The sequence below is a fragment of the Alexandromys fortis genome, unplaced genomic scaffold (genome assembly GCF_014885135.2).
Source record: "Alexandromys fortis isolate MF-2015 unplaced genomic scaffold, M_Fortis_MF-2015_v1.1 scaffold_1, whole genome shotgun sequence".
Lineage (NCBI taxonomy): Eukaryota > Metazoa > Chordata > Mammalia > Rodentia > Cricetidae > Alexandromys > Alexandromys fortis.
In genome coordinates this window covers 40,199,964-40,219,874 of record NW_026067927.1, presented here as the reverse complement: position 1 = coordinate 40,219,874, position 19,911 = coordinate 40,199,964, and the positions used below count along the sequence as shown (strand labels likewise).

Below are 19,911 nucleotides of genomic sequence, written 5' to 3'. Positions count from 1 at the left end.
AAGCGCACCTTGGGGTGCTTACACACATCATTAGAAATGGGCTAGTCCAGGTGCGAGAATTAGCCTGTAAGGGCTAGAGTTCATGGGCCAAGCAGTTCTTAAATGAATACAGTTTGTGTGTTGTTATTTCGGGCATGAGCTAGCCAAGCGGCCGGGGTGTTGGGGACGCAGCCCCGCCGCTCCTCATTCAACAGAAGAGTCCAAAAACATCCACCTCCTAAACGCCCATATTCATCTACAGAAGTGTGCTTCAAAGAGGCGAGAGAAAAGAAAGGACACCTGCAGAGCCATGACCCACACCCATGGAGGCTGCCCACTGGCCCAGAGACCACAGAGTCTGGGCTTGATGGACACATGGAAACCCAAGGTGACACCAAGGCACTATTACTAATTCCCAGCAGAATGGACACCTAGAAAGGGCACAACTACAGTTTTTCTACAAGGCTCTGGCTCTTCACACACACAAACCTGAGGCATTGATCCAACCAAATCCTGTGACCCACAAAGAGAAGACAGGACACTGGGAAGGCCCATCTGTGAGTAACCAAAATCCTCAGCAAAGGATGTGGGGGAGGGGAATGCCAAGAAGCAGAGAAAGAGGAAGAAGTAACTACTTCACTTTCTATTTTATTTATTTTTGCCCATAGGCGAGCGCTCAAACACTGTGCTGTGTCCTCCACCCTCTTGTTACTTTTACTTTAAGACAGAACCTCACTAAGTGCCTAGGCTGGCCTTGAACTAGAGCTCTGTCTGCCTCGGCTCCAGAGCAGCTGCGGGTAGAGGTGTATCCTGCAAGGCCCACCTGAAAGCAGTTATTTCTTAAGCAGGAAGAATGATAAAGCAAGATGATTAACTGCTCTTTGGGGAAAAGAATGTAACAAAAGCAATAATTATTTGGCTCTTAAATATTGTATTTTAATGTAAAATAGCTAAAGTTAAATCATTAAAAAGAAATTTTTTTTTCTTTTGACTGGCCTCAAACCCATGGCAACCCTTCTCTTTACCCCAGGAGCTGGGATTGGAAGGGGAAGTCACCATGCCTAGAGAAAAGGACATACTTCAATCTTGAGACACTATTGAAATGATAAAGTACAACTGGGAAGGAACAATCTGGAAATAAGGAACAGGCAGTCCCCTGAAAAGAATCCCTTTAGGAATGGCATGCTGCACACCAGGGCTTTCTGCCAATGCCAGGCACGGGGCTTTACCTGCTCTTTTGCAGTCTGTCTAGTGTTAGAGATTGCAGAGAAGTAAGGACTGAAGCAAATCCTACGTTCACCAGGACTGGAAGGCCAATCTTATGGTGACACCTCACCTGGCACTCAGGTGCAGTAGGGAAGGCACAACGGGGCACGATGGCGCAGGAATAAGGGGGCCTAGGTATGTACAACACGCTAGCAGCTTAAACAGCATGGAGTCTGGGGTGAGACAGAGAAAGCTACAGCAAAGCTGAGCTGGGGTCCAGCCCAGACATCTGGAGCCAGCGCTGCTCCTCCAAGGTCTTCCCTTAACAATGGAAAGAACGTTGTTTGCTTGCTTGCATTTTAGTGTGCGGACAATCACATTGTTTGCTAGTTCATTCTTCTGGGGAATGTCAGGGACAGACTGAGCATTGTCCCATGTGGAAAAAGTACCCTGACAACATCAGCAGCTGAATGTGTGTGCTTCCTCTTCTTTTCTTCTTCTTCCTCTTGTTTATATATATATATATATATATTTTTTTTTTTTTTTGAGACAGGGTCTCTCTGTAGTTTTGGAGCCTGTCCTGGAATTAGCTCTTGTAGACCCAGGCTGGCTTCAAACTCACAAAGATCCACCTGCCTCTGCCTCTGTCTCCAGGCATGCGCCACCACCGCCTGGCTCCTGAATGTGCCAACAGAGAACCTGCACCTGCACATCTGTCCATACTTGGAATTGTGTCTGAAGTGCTGCAGATGGCCTCCTTGGAGAAGACCATTTTATACCTCAGACTTTAAAAACAAAATGTGGCATCACATGGCACACCAGCTGGTCAGCCCTTAGAGATCTAGTTCCCAAGGCCCCCACTGATCCACCAAGCTTCTAGGGAGCATTTCTCAAACACATCTGTCCATGAACATCTGTCCTGATCCAATCCTGGGCAATGCTAGAGCCAGCCTGGACTGTGGAGAACTTCCTGTGCTCTGGGAAGGGCTTTCAGCTTGGACTATGAGGACATTTTTAGACTTCTTACCAGGAAGAAAAGCCTCTTCTGTGTTGCTCTTGGGCCAGTCTCCTACGAGTCTTCAAAGCCTGCCTACAGCCAGGGGGTACCCGTGGAGTGCAGGGCATACATTCCAGAGTCTGCCCCTTGTGGTCAGCCTGCCCTGCAGACACAACTGGTAACGGATCTACACAATTCCCTCGTGTGTACCAGAGGAACAACCATGAGGAATAAAGCGGACAAGCAGACAGAGTCACGGGGCACAGTCCTGGTCTCAGTGTTGGACGCTGCCGTTGTCACTGCTGCTGACATCGCTTGCGACCTCCCTGCTCTGCAGCTGCCTCTCCCAGCCACTCCGGGAGACTTTCTGAAGGCGTGAGCAAGGATGTTTGAAGGTATGGCTGCCATATGTGCGTTGAGACCATGACCTGATGAGGCCCATGTTTGAGGTTTAAGGTTGAATGGCATGAATACACAGTACAAACAAAGTGATCCATTTAAGGAGAATGACAGCCCAAAGGGGGCATCCGGCATGACTTCATATAGAATGGGCCATTTGGAGACTATTTAAATGCTGTTTACTTTCAGTGAGCTGTCCTCCATGAAACAGTGAATGCCTTCATTTTTCTTTTTATTCAACCCACTTGCAACCCAACCCCCTCACAGAACCAGCTGCAAAACAAAGAGAACACACTGTACTTACATTAGGCAAAGTTTTTCCTCTGAAGAAGCCAGAAGCCCATCCCACCCTGGATGACTTCATAGAGAGGCCTGGACTCATTATAGGGGCAGCAGAGATGGGGGCTGTGGAAACAGCCAGAAGTAATGGTCCTCCCTCACACAGGCTCAAGCAGTCAAGCCCACCACCTTCTTACACAGATTCTGCAACCCCCTCAAAAAGAGAGCAGAGTTCTTTATACTATATACCCCTATATCATTTTCTCAAATTGGAATACATTTAGGGGCCATTTCAACACCATCACAAGGAGGTTGTGCGATGAGACATCTGTCTCACAGGTGCAGTAGCAACCACAATAAGATCCAAATAAACATTTTCATCTTCGAAACAGGACTGAAATTTTCCTTCGAGATAACTGGATTTTGCAGTAATAACAGGACTTGAAAGGGGTTGGTTTTCAAAAGAGACAATTTAAAAAGTTGGTTTTGGCTATGATGCAGTTCAGTTATGAGTATTCATGAAGCATGCACAAAGGTCTGGGTTTGACGCCCAGCACATTATATACACTACAATAAAAGTTACTTCTGAAAATAAGTACACCATAACCTAGAAAGCACTAACACAATTACCCAAGTCACTGTTTTCATCACTGCACTGATAACTGTCCTTGGCATCGATGTGAAGACTCTCATCATAAGGAGTTACCAGTGAAGAGAGACAAAGGGTGACAGAGCAGTCAGTTCATGGCGTGAGAGCCGGGGAGGGAGGGGATGTGACCGTGACTTGGTATCTGGAGACAAGCATTTTTATGAAAGGGATAAAATGAGAAAAATCAAGGTCCTGTGGTCACTTTTTGGTTCTACCAATCACCAAGAGTAAACTAGTGAGGTATATGGGTAGTCAAGTCTTGCATACCTGGTCTACTACCGAAACCTCAAAGGCAGCTACCACCATATACCACCTTACTGCTACACAGGCAAGAGCTGGTTGGCTTTATCTTCACAAAGCTAAGCAGCTCGCAGAAGGCTTGACATTTAGAGTCAGCTGAGGCGGTTTTCAATTGGCAGAGTGCTGCCTAGCACGAAGGACTCCTCAGTCCAGTCCTCAGTACCTACACTGGGCACAGCGGTGCATATCTACAGCGCCACCAGCTGGGAGGTGAAGGTAGGACACATATTCAAAGTCATAACTGGTTGTAGAGCAACCTTGAGGACAGTCTGATCTACATGAGGTCTTGTAGATCAAAGAACAAAACAAACAAAAACAACAAAATAAAATCAACTAATAAAGAAATATCAGGGGGGCTGGAGAGATGGCTCAGCAGTTAAGAGAACTGTCTGCTCTTCCAAGGGTCCTGAGTTCAATTCCCAGCAACCACATGGTGGCTCACAACCATCTGTAATGAGATCTGGTGCCCTCCTCTGGCCTGAAGGCATACATGCAGACAGAATACTGAGAATACTGTACACATAATAAATAAATCTTTTTTTTAAAAAAAAGAAATATCAGTTCAAAGACAGACAAATACATGAGAGTTTTAACAAAATTGTTGTTTTCACTGAAAATTAAAACAGGCACTCAAGTCTTCCTATTGGAAGCACTCATGTAGCTTTGGAAGAGTCTACTGCCAGCCAGACAAACAGAACAAAGCGCTCAGCAATGTCAGTTGTATGTGCTCTCATTCAACGGATAGCATTTACCTCCTCAAATCTAATGTATTTCCTACCCCAAGACTATCACCCTACCTACAATTCTTTCTTCAGAGCATCCAGCCCAAACTGTTCCATCTGGTAGGAATGCTTCAGGAACAGCATCACAAATGCAAGCTGCATAAGGATACATGTATTTATAAGTGTATGAGAACTATATTATATAAATACGTATATCATAGAAACATATAATAAGTAAAATGTATGCATTGAAAAGAATGTAGGCTCCCAATTTCCATTGTTCTTCCCCTCATGGAGTCCTTCTCCATCCTCTGGGGCTCCGGCAAACCCAGCATTTCTCCTGTTATGACTCTTGGGACGCTGCCTCTCCATGGGTGGTTGGCACTTCTGCACGGACATGGCCATGGCAGCCCCCCACTACTGCCCAAAGGCTGTCACTGGCAGCAGGTGGGTCAGTGCCCACTAGCCTTCCCTAACCAGGCCAGACAATAGCTTCATAGGCCAATGCTACCCTACAAACCCTCTTGCCAGGAGACCTGGAGAGAATAACCTGCAAAGGTGGAAGAGCGCCACCTGCTGAGTGCTGCTGTGGAGGTCATGAGCATCTCATCTCACGGCTTCAAGGCGTCCCTAAGAAACACTGTCTCCCTGGTGTACACAACCACAATGCAGACAGCTAGCGTCCCTGAAACACCAAGGACACCAGTGGACAGAACACCACCTGTCTGGTGGCTGGTCAGAAGGCAAACAATAATGCCTCTCATTCAAACATTCATGAATGTCTAGGCCAAGACACAGATGCATAGCAGTGAGAATGCTGCCAGAAGCACTGTAGTCTAAAAACAGAAAAACCATAACCTCTACATATTACATGTGCACGGAACACATAACCTCCACATATTACATGTGCATGGAACACATAACCTCCGCATATCACATGTGCACGGAACACATAGCCTCCACATATCACATGTGCACGGAACACATAACCTCCGCATATTACATGTGCATGGAACACATAACCTCCGCATATTACATGTGCACGGAACACATAGCCTCCGCATATTACATGTGCATGGAACACATAACCTCCGCATATTACATGTGCATGGAGCACATAGCCTCCGCATATTACATGTGCATGGAACACATAGCCTCCGCATATCACATGTGCATGGAACACATAGCCTCCACATATCACATGTGCATGGAACACATAGCCTCCACATATCACATGTGCATGGAACACATAACCTCCGCATATCACATGTGCATGGAACACATAACCACATATTACATGTGCATGGAACACATAGCCTCCACATATCACATGTGCATGGAACACATAGCCTCCACATATCACATGTGCATGGAACACGGTGCTGAGAGGAGAACAATGACGACAAAACACAGGTTAAAGGACCGAAATGTGTAAGACATCATCAGGGTCCACATGAGCGACAGAACGGCAGCACGCAGCCTGGCTGGAGGGCAGCTTTCTACCGGGACCGACACATATGTTCACTCCACACTTGGCCTTCACAGCTCATGCACGCACAGCCCAGTCTGAGTTCCCAGTTCCCAAACCAAGAAGCGTCTCTACTTTGCATTTTCTTTTTGTGGGTAAAGCATTTGATCATAACCATCCCTAAATGTCTTTTAATTCACTACTTCCTTACACGTGACCCCTGCTTGCACACCGTGAGAGCATTCTCCACTGTGTTGCTTATTTTGAGCCATCAAAAGGGGAAACAAAGCTAGCTTTTAGTCGGGGAGGGTCTGGCTCCGTAAATCCTTCTCCCTAAAATTTCCCAGTCATGAAAAAGAATATCAGAGAACTGGTCTATTAGACAGCCAGAGAGTGGCAAGTGACATTTATACTTTTATTTTGTTTTTCAAGACAAGGTTTCTCTATGTAGCCCAAGTTGTCCTGGAACTTGCTCTATAGACCAGACCTCAAACTCACAGAGATCCGCCTGTCTCTGTCTCTTGAGTGCTGGGATTAAAGGCGTGTGTCATTCCCTGCCTGGCAACATTTACACTTTCTACTTTGAAAATAAAAACAGAAGAAATATCCTGGAAAAATAATTTATTTAATTTGTAAGAAGTCAAATTAGATTTATAAATAAAGCAAGGGGCCTGGTGAGCTAGCTCAGAGGTTAAGCCCATATACTGCTCTTGGTTCCCAGCACCCACATCCAGGGGCTCATAACCACCTACATCTCTAGCTCCAAAGGATCTGATGACCTCTTCTGGCCCCTGCTAGCACTACACTACAACTTACAAATACAATCTTAAAAACAACAACAACAACAAAATAATTACTAGGGGAAAATGAGTTTTTTTTTTTCTTTTTTAAGTTACTGAGAGAAATCAGCACCAAGGAAAGCAACGAGCATGGAGTCGCTTCTGTCATCACCTACAACGGTCTTCAGTGTTTTTGCCAGGAAACGTACTTTCATCTGATTACACAGGCCACATTCAGCACGCACATTTCTCAGCCCCTATTATACACAAGGCATTGCAAGTGGAACAGAGCTGGCATAGGTAACATTCCTGCCAAAATGATTTTAAGATGAGGAAGCCGAATAGTTAAATCAGTCAAACAAGTTCATCTCAATGTATGGTCTTAACTTAGCCTTTCTGAAAAGAAAGAAATGAAGAAAGAGAGGGAGGAGAGGAGGTGGAAGAGAGATGACTACTTAGGTAATAAAGTTCTTACGATGGCTGTTGTGGATGGCCCCGACCATTAGCTTTCTTTTACAAATTGTTAGGAAGGATGATTTCCTGGTGGAACACAGACTCAGAGGGCTCTCTTCTGATGTCTCCTGCCCAAGGACCGCTGCCATGTCTGTGACTGGCTCCGAGATGCTTACATCTCAGGAAACTGGCCAGTACCTGGTAAACGTGCTAATGGGGCTGATGGCGTGCCACGGTGACAGAACCAGACTGGCTGGGCAGGGCTGGCTACTCAGGCTTCCAGGGACTGTACACAGGAGGGTGGAGGACCTAAGGAGGCAGGCCTGGCTGAGGGAGACCACGGTCTCCCCGCCTCCCCCCCCACGCCTTTCCGCCGAGGCCTGTGGACCCAGCTGTGAGCGCCGCCCACACTCCTAGTCCAGTCAACTTGGGCTTCAGCAGTACCATTCCCTGCTTGTCCTCTGATGAGCTCCGGGGAGAGTTCTTTCTCCTTTTCAACCTCAATCTGTCCTTGGGCTGGTCTGGGAAAGGTTTTGTGAGGTGGTGTAAGAGCCATGAACAGGAAACCCCAAGCATCTCTATGAAGACCCTGCTCTTGCCCAGAATTCTAAGGAAAAGGCCCACAAATATTCCTGGAAATACTGAAGTTTTCTGTGAAAATGTTAGTTTAATTTTTTTTTTCTGTTTTTTGGGGGCGGGGGTAGGGTCTCACTGTGTAGTCCAGACTGACCTTAAACTCTTGCTCCTATCAGTCTCCTGATTATTCTAATTTTTAATGATAATCTTTAAGTAGACAGACTGATAAAAGGCAAGTGGGGTAGAAATCAGAACAAAGATTCTGGTCCTGAGACTCTTCCTTGTAAATTCTCACCTGAGCTTGGAAGACATCGCAGGCAACAGCCATAACCCAGAAAACAGGCAATGCACAGAACCTGTCAGCGGTGTGTGACGCTGGTGTGTGAAAGCATCCAGCCCTTACTGCTTACACAGTAGAACTTGGCAGCTTCAGCCAAGTGATCCTGGTTTTAAGGATAGAAGGAGGGCATTATGGAACCTTCCAGGACTAAGAAAAGCTGGGGAGGCCAGGCATGTGTCAAGGGTGTCTCTGAATGGAGGACAAGAGAGGTTAATGTGTAAGGATACAAAGTTGAAGCCTGGATTACCTTGGAGACCCCAAGGTTGAAGATGGCAGAGTTGTGGGATACCTGTTGAAGAAAGCTGCTAACAGGGCATGGAAACAGCCCAAGAAAAAGTGTGATGTAGCTAACAAAGCTGAAAGGAGTTGGAGATCTGAAGAGCACTTTGACATCAGACGTGGAGATGCAGTTTGGAGTTTGCCCAGTTGGTTTTTGGTCTTGCTCTGGTCCAGTATTCCCTCACTATGCTCCCTTCCCTACAATTTGGAATGGTAATGCATATCCTGTGATATAATATATTGGAAGTATGTAATCTACTTTTTGACTTTGATTTTATGAGATTATAGTTAAGAGACTACATGAATCTCAGAAAAGACTTTGAACTTTTAAAGATTGTTGAGATTGTGATAGACTATGGGGACTTTTGAAGTTGGACTAAATGCAATTTTGCATTATGATATTGCTACAAGATTTTGGGGGCTAGGAAGTGGAGTGTGGTAATTTGAAAGAAAATGGCCCCCAAAAGAAGTGATACTATCACGAGGTGTGGCATTGTTGGGGGAAGTGTGTCACTGTGGGGGTGGGCTTTGAGGTCTCTTTTGCTAGTTTCACTCAGTGTGACACTTCACTTCCTGATGCCTGCATGATGTAGGACTCTCAGTTACCTCTCTTGCACCATGTCTTAGCATTAGACAAAGAATTCGCATATCTACAGACAAAAGACACACATTCAGAACCCTCAAATGACCTGTGCAGAGGCCGCTGTGGAATACTAGTTTAAGATGTGTTCCATTTGTTTATGCTGTGGAACATTTGTTTAATGATGCAAAGCTGTTGTATTCTTTTATGTTGCGTTTGTTTAACTCCGTAAAGCGGTATTGTTTTGCCTGTTTAAAACACATGATTGGTCTAATAAAAAGCTGAACAGCCAATAAGAGACTGGCATGCAGAGAGAATAAATAGGAGGAGAAGAGAAAGGGAAGGGGGAAAGAGCAAGAAAAAGGGTAGGAGAGAGGACACCAGCAGGCAGTAACCCAGCCACACAACCAGCCACAGAGTAAGAAGGAAAGAAAAGAATACAGAATAGAGAAAGGTAAAGGCCCAGATGCAAAAGGTAGATAGGCTAATTTAAGAAAAGCTGGCTAGGGGGCTGAAGAGATGGCTTAGAGGTTAAGAGCACTGGCTGCTCTTCCAGAGGTCCTAAGTTCAATTCCCAGCAACCACATGGTGGCTCACAACCATCTGTACTGAAATCTGCTGCCCTCCTCTGGCGTGCGGGCATACATCGAGGGAGAATGTTGTATACATAATAAATAAATCTTTAAAAAAAGAAAGAAAGAAAAGCTGGCTAGAAACAAGCCAAACTAAGGTTGAATATTCAGAAATAAGAATAAGTCTTCATGTATTTATTTGGGAGCTGGGTGGTGGGCCCCCAAAAGAGTACAACCAAAACCAAAACCAAACAAACAAAAAACCGAACTACAGATGCTCTACAATAAAAACTTAGGTGCAGTAACGCGTGAAAAGTGCTCAACAGCATCAGACATGAGACAGCATTTCACACGGCCTCGAGGGCCAGCTCTGAAGACTGTTTGTGCTAAGCACTCTATAGTGAACAACAACCAGAGCTCACAGATGCTGCTGGTAAGAATACAAAACCACGAGAGCAGTTTTGAGACAGTACCTGGCAGACAATGAACCTCAATTTAAGTTTAGAAGCAAAAACAGATGTTTATCACATGATCTAGACATTCTAGTCTCAGGAGTTCACCATGAGAAATGCGAGCCATGGCTTCAAAGAAGTCACAGATGTGACATTAGAGCATAATTTCTGAGCTGGCCCAAACAACCTGTCTACAATAGGTAAGTGGGTGGAACGAGGGTCATTCATACCAAGAATCCCATCCATGGATTAAAGGCTGGTTTTTATGGGAGCAGCAGGCTGAGTTGAAGGCAGGCCCACTGGAATACACAGCAGAGCTAACTCCTGGAGATGGAAATCAGGTCAGGGACACCGAAGGAAGGACGGGGAGGAATAAGTGCACACCAGGAGCCCTCTGGATGATGGAACTGGCCTGTGCTACTATGGGACAGTGTCAAATCATTGAATGACACATTTAAAATACACATTGAGAGTAAGTACCTCACACTGCAGCTCAGCCGATTAGAAAGGAAGGTACCACATCATCTAGAGCTAAAGTTTGAATTACATAAAATTTCAAAAAGCAAAGAGCGTGTGGGCAGCAATGCCAAACTTCTTTCAAAAATGAAATCTTAATGTAAGATTTATCCTCAGAATGTCACGTAAGTGGTGAGAGCAATAGCAGTTATCTCAGAGGAAAACAGTGAAGTAGGGCTGGGTGTGGAGTCTACAGAACCGTGCCAGCACCTGGGGGCAGAGGCAGAAAGGTCAGAGATGCTCAAAGACAGCCAGCATCCTCATCCAGTCCTTACTTGAAGAAAAAAGTTAATATCTAAGTCAAGAATTGTTCATAAGTGAACACATTTCACAGTCAATCAAAGAATAGGAGGACATTAAAAAATGAACTATAGGGTTGGGGGTGGTGGCGCACGCCTTTAATCCTGGCACTCAGAAGGCAGAGGCAGGCTGATCTCTGCGAGTTCGAAGCCAGCCTGGTCTAGAGTGAGTTCCAGGACAGCTAATGCTGTAATGTAACATAGAGAAACCCTGTCTCAAGAAACAAAAGAAAAGAGAGAGAGAATAAACCCACTTTTAGAGAAAAAAATTTTAAAATTGTTTCCTCAAACAACTGAAAAACATTTAAGCTTACGAGATCAAGAATAAAAAATCAGTTTAAACATTTATTCAACATATAATTTGAAACTGGGTGAAATATAAAACAATAACAGTACCTCTGAAAGATATAACACAAAGCAAAATATAGAAGAAAACGCATTTGAATCCCAGATTGTATTAAACTTCCCGATCCTCTAAAGGAAGATCAGTGCACACACACATGTGTGGTTCCCTCAGCTCTAAAGACCAGTGCACACACGTGCAGTTCCCTCGGCTCTAAAGGAAGGCCAGCGCACACATGTGTGGTTCCCTCAGCTCTAAAGGCCAGCGCACACACGTGCAGTTTCCTCGGCTCTAAAGGAAGACCAGCGCACACACGTGCAGTTCACTCCGCGAAAGACAAAAGCTGAGCGAGTGTGGCCAGGAGCTGAGGTGCCTCTGAGGCAGGTTGTCAGGAAGCTGGGGAAGGGCAGTAAGAAGGGACCTGTACTGGGCTGGGGCAGAGTTCAGCTTATAGAGCGCTTTGCTTACACCATACTACATAGCAAGTCTGAGGGTAGCCGAGGGGACACGAGTCCCTATATCAAAACGTGTAGCACAGGCATTGAGACCAACAATTGAGAAATGGGACCTCATGAAGCTAAAATGTTTCTGTACAGCAAAGAGGCAGCCTACAGAATGGGAAACAAGCCTTTACCAGCTATCCATCTAACAAAGGGTTAATGTCCAGTATATACAAAGATTTCAAAAGCTAAACACCAAATGGGAGGTTTGTACCTAACTTACAACTGGGGCATGTATTTAAACACAATTTTCAAAAGAAGAAATACAAATGGCTGAGAAATATTTTAAACATCCTTGACCATAAGAGAAATATAAATTTAAACTATTTTGATATTTCATCCTACCCAAGTTACAATAGCTAAGATAAAGAAAAAAAAAAGACAACTGAGGGAAAAGGTGAGAGAGAAAGCTGGTGTAGCCATTGTGAAATAAGTGTAGCGGTTCTTCAAAAAGCTAGAGATAGATCTACCATATGATCCAGCTGAATCACCTCCAAAACTAGTCCCAAAGGACCCTATACCCTACTACTGAAATACTTGATTGTTCATGTTCATTGCCGCTCTTTCATAATAGCCACAAAATGGAGAGAGCACAGATGTCCATCAACTGAGGAATGGATAATGGAAATGTGGTATATTTACACAATGGATTATTCATTTGTAAAAAACTATGAAATTGTAAAATCTGCACGTAAATGGATGGAACTATCAATAACCATCCTGAGTGAGGTAACAGACCTATAAACACGAACACTGCAAGTTCAGCTCTTTCTCTTGTGTGGATGCTGGGAACATTCAGATGCGTGTGCCTAAATCAGCGTACCCACACATGTCAGGAAACCAGTAAGCAGCCATGGGAGAGGACATCAAGGAAAAGAGGACAGAACGCAGGAAGCGTGAAGAGGGAAAAGGAATGTGGGAACAGAAGGGTTAATGTGGTGAGAGAGGAAGGGCAGAGTGGAGAAGGGACAGGAAACACCTGTGAAAACGCCACTGAAACCTACTACTACTGCAGGATCTCCATATGTAGGTATGTATGTATGTATATTGTACATGTATGTGAAATATGTATCTTCTACAAGAGGTTTAGAGGAAGTTACCCTAAAACAGGGAACATTATTCCTCCCAGACACCACAGACTATCAAATAAAAAGTGCACTTCTAGAATGGGTTCTCTCTCTTTGAGCTGTCAGTGGAGTCCCACAGATTGCCGTTAACAGAGCAGGCGATTGTTATTAATCTCAGTTACCTTCCAGAACTTTATGGTAAGGCCATGTTGCTAAAGATATTACATACCTGAGTCGTAGAGCATGGCAAAATCAAGCTGGTACTGGTCTGGAAGGTTCATTCCTGCTGGATAGCTTTCACAGTGCTGGAGGGTATGAAGCCTGTGAGCTACTACAGTCCAACTGTGACATGGAAAGATGCTCATGGCTGTAAGAGTGTCATGAATGTTGTAGGAGCAACCAACCACTTCCTGACTGGATTTCAAGCCTGCTCCACAAAATGCAACCCATGCCTAATACCTTTAACTGGTATAAAAACCCAAGACGGCTGTCATAGGTCCTATGGAAGAATCTAGTACTATCATTCTGCTAAACAGCAATACACTGCTCCTAAGCACATAGACCAATGCATTTGCCAACCCTCCCAGAGAAGCATCTTTTTACAGCGCAAAGACTTTCAACCAGTCGGTGTGCACAGAATAAGAAATGGGACATCGTTCCACAGCCCCTCTTTCAAGGCTTAGGGGTCTTCTTGGAAGAAGTCAAGGACAGATTGCAGAGCCAGAAAAATGGATGTCTGCAGCAAAACAGTATTTGCTGAACACGTCAGTGCTGCGTACAGAAACTCATAGCACCTGACAAAACCTGGACCAAGCCAGTCAAAATCCCCAGCACAGATCAGGGAGGAGCAAATGGAGTCCCACCCTTAGCTGAGGAGGTTCTGGGAACTGATGGCTGCTGGGAGAGGGAAAGTCCCTTTTCTTCAGGGATGCAGCCCCCGAGTGGCTGTCCATGCTCCAGTGGATGGTCCCACACCCATACACACACCGTAGCTCTAAACAGATACAACGGGAGGGAAAAGCGGGGGTGGGGAGGAATTGGATGTAAGGGATGAGGGGATGAACTTGATCAAAATACATATTGCATGTATAAAATTCTCCAATAATTTAAAGAAATGGTATATGCATGGACAAAGGCTGTCTCAAACAGACTGCAATGAAAAGGTCAGCCCCACGGGGTCCTGAGTTCCTTGCTCATGCTCTCTCTCCCTCTGCTCCTGATTTGGACCTTGGGGTTTCAGTCCGGTGTTCCAATTTGGGTCTCTGTCTCTGTCTGCTTTCATCGCCTGATGAAAGTTAATCTCCAGGAGGATGACTATATGTCTTTCTTTGGGTTCATCTTCTTGCGCACCCACATACTGAGACATTGGGGATGATCTATTGGGAACTCAACAAGGCCAGCTGGACTGGTTCTGAAAAAGCATGGGATAAAACCGGACTCGCTGAACATAGCGGACAATGAGGACTGCTGAGAAGTCAAGAACAAGGACACTGGGTTTTGATCCTACTGCACATACTGGCTTTGTAGGAGCCTAGGCAGTTTGGATGCTCACCTTACTAGACCTGGAAGGAGGTGGGAGGTCCTTGGACTTCCCACAAGGCAGAGAACCCGGACTGCTCTTCTGGCTGATGAGGGAGGGGGACTTGATTGAGGGAGAGGGAGGGATAAGGGAGGCGGTGGAGGGGAGGCAGAAATCTTAAATAAATAAATAAATAGAAAAAAAAAAGGTCAACCCCACCCCAGATTTTAAAAAGCAACATAAAAAGACTTTTATGTCCTTTTTCATTTGTAAGTATATTATCTAAAGGTTCTACATTTAAAAGAATTATTAAACTCAAGAATCTGGTACATATGCAACAAGTCTAACCAACGGTGAAGCAGATACCTCAAATCAGAACGGATAAATTCAGCAACCCTGAGCCTCTCCGTGTAGAAAACAGGTAATGGTTTAGATTATCAAACTAAAGGAGGACCCTTGCCTTCCCCACGGGCACCATTTCAAAGGTCGCAGGACACTAGGTAAGGTGACATGACCTGGAAAATACTGTGGGTCACATGACACAGCCTCGACCTGCCCCGGTTCACACCCACCACCATTCATTCATCCAGTCACCTCCTTGGGAACCTAATACAACCGTATTGATAACAGGAAAACAATCTGGTGATCAAACTACCCGCCAATGCAAGAGTCAGGCAGGTTCTGATGCGCTCAGACTATAAAAGCCGCTGATGTTTGGAATTATGTTTCTAAAGTGCATGGCAACCTGAAATACTCAGTGTAGTGTTAACAAAAGAAGCAGATGGCGCTGCACGCGTAGTCACAATTTAGCGCCTCTTGACACACGTGGCTCTGAGGGACGGGGGTGGGGTGGGGTGGGAAACAATGTAGGAGTCATTCTTCCAAATTATTTCACTTTGGTTTTTGAGTACTGTTTCCTGGCATCAGCGTGCTGAAGACATCAAATGGACAGTGGTAACAAAACAAGAGAGCGCCATGCAAGAAACCCAGGTGATGGGGTGACTCTCGCCACCATCCTGACACACCCTGGGTTCAGGTTTCCAAGCCCAGCAAGTTGGCTGGCCTGAGTACTGCCTCTCAGAAAAACAGGCAACCGCATATAGATACCACGTCCAAAGCACACACAGCTCGACTCTAATGTGTTTCCACGGCCATGCTTGCCGCTCCATGAAGTCTTCAACCAAGACCACCCACTTTGCTCCACAAACCACCAGGTAAGGATGACTCTGGAATCAACTATGAATTGGTAACGTTGGCACAGACAGTCTGGAAACCCATGCCCAGACTCCCAAGTGGCCCTCCCCCTGCAAGCCTGTGCTTTGTCTGACAGGGTTTTGTTCCAATCTCACTAGGAAAGCTGCTCCCTCAGAGGCTATAGCACAGTTGATGGGTCCCTGGGTCCAGCGTGTGCGTCACACCCAAATAGACAGAACACATGTACAGTACCTTCTCGAAGTGGTGTGGGCTTGGCAGAATTTTCCCCACTCATTAAAACAACAAAAGATGCAGCTGCTCGAACTGTAGCCTGCCATGTTGACATGGCAACCGGTGGTTCCTGGCATGGAAAAAGGGCCCTGTTGTTGATGGGGGATCCCATAGTATAAACACACGGCCTGTAGAGGAAAGACAAAGAGAGAAGGGAAGAATCTGTAAAATGAGTCGTCATTTATCTCACCACCATGGCAGGAAGGTCATGTGACCTTTCCAAGAAGAAACACAGGAGGCTTTAGAGCTGACTCTAGGCACATTGAAACGGAACACGCCAAGGGCCAGCTATGTCAATTCCTCCCAAATGAATCAAATATGTGAAAATGTGTGTTTGTTGGGGGTGGTGTGGTGTGTGTGTTTTAAGAAAAAAAAATCTGGATATGGTTTTAAATACTATTCTGCAAAGTTGTAATTTATGCTCCCCTTAGGCATTTCTGCCTTCAAAGGAAAAAAGCTTCAGAGACATTCTTACTGACTTTTTGGAAAGTATTCTGGAAAAGAAAACATGGCTGGAGATCTCTGTGATTATTAATCTTGGAAAAACAAGCAGTGGTCTCAAAGCCAGTGTTGGCAAGCAGACCCACCCTCCCAGTCCTGGAAACCGCCTTCTCAGATGGAGCCCTTGTGGGATCCTTGTGTGGAAGCCAAGAACAGGGCTTGGCACAAACAGGATGGCAGAGGTCACAGCAGCCAGGCTTGGAAGACTGTAGTAATAAGCTTATTAGCAAAGCAAGGTATGAAACCAACAGCAAGAGCTAGGACTCAGTCACTCCAAGTATAAACCCTCCCAAACTAAGCAGAATTCCTTTCCATGATTAAATCACAATTGACAGAGATGGCAAAGACCGACAAAACCAGAGTAACCCATTCTTACATCAGAGAAGGCACACCACTGACTCTCAGGAAAACAACTGAGGAAAAGAATGAGACTCTGGTTTTGGAGTTATGACGAATGTCAATTAATCAGCTTAAATTACAGTGTAAATGAACAAGCTACTAGTTCTTGTAGAGAACCCACTTTCATTGACGTCATTGTGATTGACGTCCATACGATATATGAAAGACCATGCAGGATGATGGTTTTCCTCTATCATCCAAGCCCAATAAATAAAGAGAGGACAGGGCAGGCTCTAGTAAGTAGAGATAACTTAATAGAGAACTGTCACACAGTTGGTAGAGTGGAGAAATTAAGCAGGGACAAGCAATGCAAGCCAGGAGCTGTATTCATGCAGCAGACAAGGAAGGTGAGCTATCTATCCCCAACATGCTTGTTCTTCACCTCAAGGAGCACAGAACGGAGAACTCAGGAAACAGCTCATTCTCTGCTGACCACTGTGCAGAAAGGACTTTTCAGGAGAGAGCAGATTTCTGGTTTGGAAGGTTCCAAGCTTACCTCTTCCCATCAAATTAATCGTTGTCAGAGGCTTTGACCAGCAACCAGCAACTAAGAAAGCTGACTACAGAAGGAGAGAGACAGGAGCCTGAAAGGGTCAGGTCTGCTGGGCGGCTTGAGGGACCTTTGGAAAACGGGCAAATGGCCGGCCTGAGGCCACAGACACAGGAGCTAAGCCAGAACTATCCAGAAGTCTCTGACGGTTACAAAGTGTCCAGGCTTCCAGTTTATTTCCATTTATTATTGTATCTAATATTTTTGCAACCTTGTGTTTCAACAAAACTGTGATACAGACTCTGCTACAGTGGGCAAACCTCCTGCTTGGAAGTTCTGTCAACGGTCACCTCCTCACCCTTTCTCTCTAATTCCACTTCAGGATACCATTACCAAACCCAGGACTGATCACTGTCATCTAGACGGCAAGTCTAAAGGCCACTGTTGCTCTGAAATGGACAGGACTTTCTCAAGAGAGGCGTTTTCCATGTAGGATGGTTAAGGTCCCTGCAAGGGCAAAGGCAGGCTTTGGCCTTCGGAGGCCACTTCTGGGGTCAGGTAGGAATGCGATTACTCTCTCATGGAATCTTCTCATGTTACACATAAAGAAATTAGGCTCTGGTTATAAATGACTCTGCTACAGTTGCTTGACTTGTTGGCAGCATGGCTGCATCCAAGACTCTGAGAGGCCTGGGCTCTTGTCTTTCAATTTTACAATATACTACACTAATTCTGCGCATTGTTATTTGTTATTTTCCACTGATACTCGATTTTTTTTTTAAGGCCAAGCTTGGGGAATCCTTCTGAAGAGAGGGAGGAAATATGAGCCAGAGAGGTCAAGGACATCACAAGAGAACCCACAGAATCAACTAACCTGAGTTCACAGGAGCTCACAGAGTTTGAATCGAGAAAACCAGAGAGCGTGCATGATCTAACCTTGGCTATCTACATATATGTAACAGTTGCATAGCTTGGTATACTTGTGGAAGCCTAACAGTGGGAACAGAGGCTGTCCCTAATGCTTTGGCTGACTTTTGGGACTCTGTTCCTCACACTGGGTTGCCCTGCCCAGCCTTAATACGAGGAGAGTGTTTAGACCTACAGCAACTTAATACACCATGTTTTGTTGATCCATGTGAGGCCTGGCCCTTTCTGAAAAGAAACTAAAAAGGAGTGGGTTGGGAGGAAGGGGGAAGGGGAAGAGAGAAGAAACTGTGGTCATGTTGTAAAATAAATAAATTTAATTAATAAAAAAATAGTTTTAGCCAGGTGTGATGGTACATGCTTCGATCCAAGCATTTGGGAGACCCCCTTCTCAAAAACAAAGCTTTTTTGTTTGTTTTTTAAATTTTATGGTCTTTTGAGGCAGGATTACTTCCCTGTGACTTGGGATGGCCTTGAATTTACAGAGACCAGCCTGACTCTCCCTTCCTTGTGTTGGAATTAAAGGTGTGTGCCACCACACCTGACACAAATTTCTCTTAAGAAGCAAAGGACATTATCAACCTCGTAAAAAGGGAGTCTAGAGATTGGAAAAAGTATTTATCAGCTATACATCTGACAGAGGGTATCTGCAATGTAAAAAAAAAAAAAAAAAAAAAAAAAAAAAAACTAAAGCCAGAAAAAAAAAAAGGCTGGGCCTTAGCCCGGGCTGTTCCTGAAGAGGTTCCCAGCTGGAGGGCCTAGCTCTCTGGACCTTAGCTCCCAGGCACATCCCATGCCCCCACCCCCAGCCACCGAACCCCACAGACCTCAAATCAGCCTCCCCACACCCGCAAACATCCCCCACTGCACCTGGAGAGGAGCCCCCAGAGCCTCAGTAATGACTATCAGAGGCAAGGCCCTGCCTGCACCTGGAAAAAGAGTGACCACCTAAGCCAAAGGCACCCCTTGGAGGAAGAGATGGGAAGGTGCCAATGCAAGAATGCATTCAACAACCCAAAGAGCAAAATGGCAACACCTGAAACTAGTGGTCCTACAAAAGGACGACTTGAACATCCTAAGCCCAGAAGAAGCAGAAGAAAATATCCTTAAATATAACTTTCTGAAGATGATAGAGACCCTTAAAGAGAAAATAAAAATTTCTTAAAGAAAATTTTTTTGGAGAAAAAGTCAAAAAATTGGGAGAAGTCAATAAATCTCTTAAAGAAAGCTTAAAAAAAAAACCAAACAGGTGAAATAAACAGTTCAAGACTTGAAAATTGAAATAAAGTCAATAAAGAAAACACAAACTGAGGGAAATCTGGAAATAGAAAATCTAGGTAAATGAACAGGAACTACAGATGGCAAGCATCACCAACAGAATACAAGAAATGAAAGACAGAATTTCAGGAGTTGAGGATATGGTAAAGGAAATAGATTCATTGGTCAAAGAAAATGTTAAATACAACAACTCCTTAACACAAAACATCCAGGAAATCTGGAAGAACATGAAAATAATAATAGGGATAGAAGAAGGAGTCTGGCTCAAAGGCAGAGAAAATATATTCAACAAAATCATAGAAGAAAACTTTCCAAACCTGAAGGAGGATATGCCTATGAAGGTACAAGAAGCTTACAGAACACCAAATAGACTGGACTGGAAAAAAATTGCCATATAATAATCAAAACAATAAACATACATAATAAAGAAAGAATATTAAGAGCTGCAAAGGAAAAAGGCCAAGTAACATATAAAGGCAAACCTATCAGAATTACATCTGACTTCTCAATGGAAACCATGAAAGCCAGAAGGTCCTGGATAGATGTGCTACAGACACTAA

The 19,911-nt window shown here is 44.8% G+C and overlaps 1 protein-coding gene across 23 annotated transcripts in view; it reads right to left on the bottom strand.

The window, feature by feature from the left end:
• Nucleotides 1–19,911, bottom strand: part of Aopep (aminopeptidase O (putative)) — a 257,197-nt gene that overhangs the window by 205,652 nt on the left and 31,634 nt on the right. For all 23 annotated transcript variants that reach the window (XR_007591934.1, XR_007591941.1, XR_007591935.1 and 20 more), the window contains exon 3: nt 15,721–15,887. Coding sequence is in view for 9 of the 23 variants with exons in the window: in XM_050143423.1 (XP_049999380.1) it covers nt 15,721–15,887 (167 nt within the window). In the remaining 14 variants the exon portion in view is untranslated. The remainder of the gene's footprint in view (nt 1–15,720; nt 15,888–19,911) is intronic.